The following is a 2,233-nucleotide window of genomic DNA, read 5'->3' as shown; positions in this document are numbered from 1 at the left end:
ATGCATGACAACGGTATAATATGTAAAAACAAAATAGAAGTGGATCTATTGAATTGGATTCAATAGACACCACAAAATTTCAAAATGTGTTTTGTAAGGGCAGTCTGCTCGACAACGGCAGCATACCTAAAGGCAGAGTTAAACTCGCCTCAAAAAACAAAACTCTTGTACCCTGTCAATGTAAATGAAGAATTTCAAAGAGAAGAAATGGATGTCAGCATCGGTAATTAGAAGATAAAACTCTTCCGATTGGCTTAGCCCTGCAGAACAGTACTGTCGTTCCACCAACGCTTACAGTCATACACAGAACAAAAAGCGTGGAAGCAAGTTAGAAGCAGAAGTATCCCCGTGGCCACAACAGTGAGGAGCTGCCACGAACCAAATATGTACTTGTTCACATTCGGCTTCGCAGCAACGCACCATCGGCTGTTATAATGCTTGTTGACGTCCGCTATAACTTGGTCCAAATATTTAACTCGCGTCAATTTGACACATTTACCCAAGCCGTTCCACAGGCTTGCCACTTTCCCGTCGTCTGCCAGGTGATTGTAGATAATCCCACTCTTTCTCAACAGCCGAACATCTTCAACACTGTCAATGATGCCATTCATGAAATCAGTGTAGCGAGTGAAGATCCATGCACCGGAAGCACCCGAAGCTTCGAACGCCACTAGATTTCTCAGAACTACTTCTGTGTTGGAATCGAGCCTCAATTTGGGAAGATAAAGAGTTGCAGTCGTCTGGTCGAAGCGAATTGTGGTGACGTCCCCCTCGGTTGGACGAAATTTTAATCCTGCTGAGTATAAATCGGAGACGCAAGGAACAGCTAGTTCGTCGCGTGTAGGAGGTGTTTCGGCGGACGAAAACCCACTCTCTTCATCTTTATCCTCATCTGTTTCATTTCTGCGCTTAATTGAAAGAGATTCAAAAGCTGAAACAAGATTCGTGGACAACTGTGTCACAAACTGGGCAGGCCGGCCTTCCAAGACACGGTCAGGGAGAGCCGAGACTAGTTGAACAAATCCGACTTTTAGCGAGGAGAGCCTTCCAGGAAGCTTTCAGAGCACGCATTAAGTAGTTTGAATCTCGCAACGGGACTTTCCCATCCTCCTTCTTATTAGAAATAGTATGGCCCATGGCTGCTGCAGGGACAATAGAGTAGTAGAGCACCTCCAATATGTGACCCCTTTCTTTTATGCACATCCTTGAACTATCCCGCATCTTCAATATAAATGGGGACCATTCTTTACACGCGAGATTCACCAGATTGAAGAGCCTTTCTTCCGCCTTAGCTTGAGAACCCATCTCTATTTCCAGCAGCTTCTCCAAGAGGAACAAAGGTAACTGGTTCTCTAGCATTATCAGATCTCTCATAATTGCATTGTGGGTTGCACTTCTGCGAGATGGATCTAAAATTAGACCTAGTTGCTTCACCTGGGGTGAAGCCTGATCACCCTCTTTGACGTGGAACTGCAAGCACTCGAGCACGAAGGAGGCGTCCAGAGCCATGAGCCATGCAAGGGCTTCCTCCTCGTAGTCAAGAAATTTGTGGTGGCAGTTCCTGATTTGCCAGTCATACTTCGTCACTTCTTCCACTACAGATTCGAACTTGCAGTCACCGGTTAATGTTTTCTGGAATCTTCGCGCAGCAGTTATTTTATATCTCTCCATTTCTAATAAATGCGCTCTCCAATGGTGATATGGTCCAATGGAGACGCACTGCGGAATATATGCTTCTGGCTTCAATGTCAACAGCTCCTTCGGCACACAAAAAACGGATACCAAGATCTCCTTTACTTCTTCTTGCTGGCCATGTCTTTGCAGGCATTCCTTTATTTGAGTAACCCAAAGGTCCTGATCAATGACTACTTCATCTTCATTAACTGATCCCATGATTTGAACCCGGAAATAGATGATGGATCAGAGAATGAAGAGAGGGATTAAAATTAGATAATCGAAAGCTCAACTATTTGAAACAAGTGGGCGGACGGTCGTTATATAGCTTCATCCCCGGCTCTAGCGAGGAAGGGAACTTGAATTTCACAGAAATTTCTTTAATTCCATTCAAAGCGCGTAGGCTACTTGTTACTCTCAAATGGTACTCGCACGCGGAGAGACGGCCCTCTGATAAGGCCCATCTAATACTAGATTAGGACGATTGCAAGACGAAACATTTAACCTAATTTTGCGAGTTTTATTCTCTGGCTTGAGAGGTAAGAGTTTTGAGTTTAAA

At 44.5% G+C, this 2,233-nt stretch overlaps 1 protein-coding gene across 1 annotated transcript; it reads right to left on the bottom strand.

The window, feature by feature from the left end:
- Positions 1–254: 254 nt before the first annotated feature.
- On the bottom strand, positions 255–1,893 carry LOC131047270 (putative UPF0481 protein At3g02645). Its single transcript, XM_057981135.2, has 2 exons — positions 1,029–1,893; positions 255–931 (listed from the first exon to the last, which is right to left on the bottom strand). The coding sequence occupies exons 1-2, from the start codon at positions 1,891–1,893 to the stop codon at positions 255–257; spliced, it is 1,542 nt and encodes a 513-aa protein (XP_057837118.2).
- Positions 1,894–2,233: the final 340 nt, after the last annotated feature.

This window comes from Cryptomeria japonica, chromosome 7, assembly GCF_030272615.1.
Source record: "Cryptomeria japonica chromosome 7, Sugi_1.0, whole genome shotgun sequence".
Lineage (NCBI taxonomy): Eukaryota > Viridiplantae > Streptophyta > Pinopsida > Cupressales > Cupressaceae > Cryptomeria > Cryptomeria japonica.
This window is presented reverse-complemented; position numbering and strand designations above follow the sequence as displayed.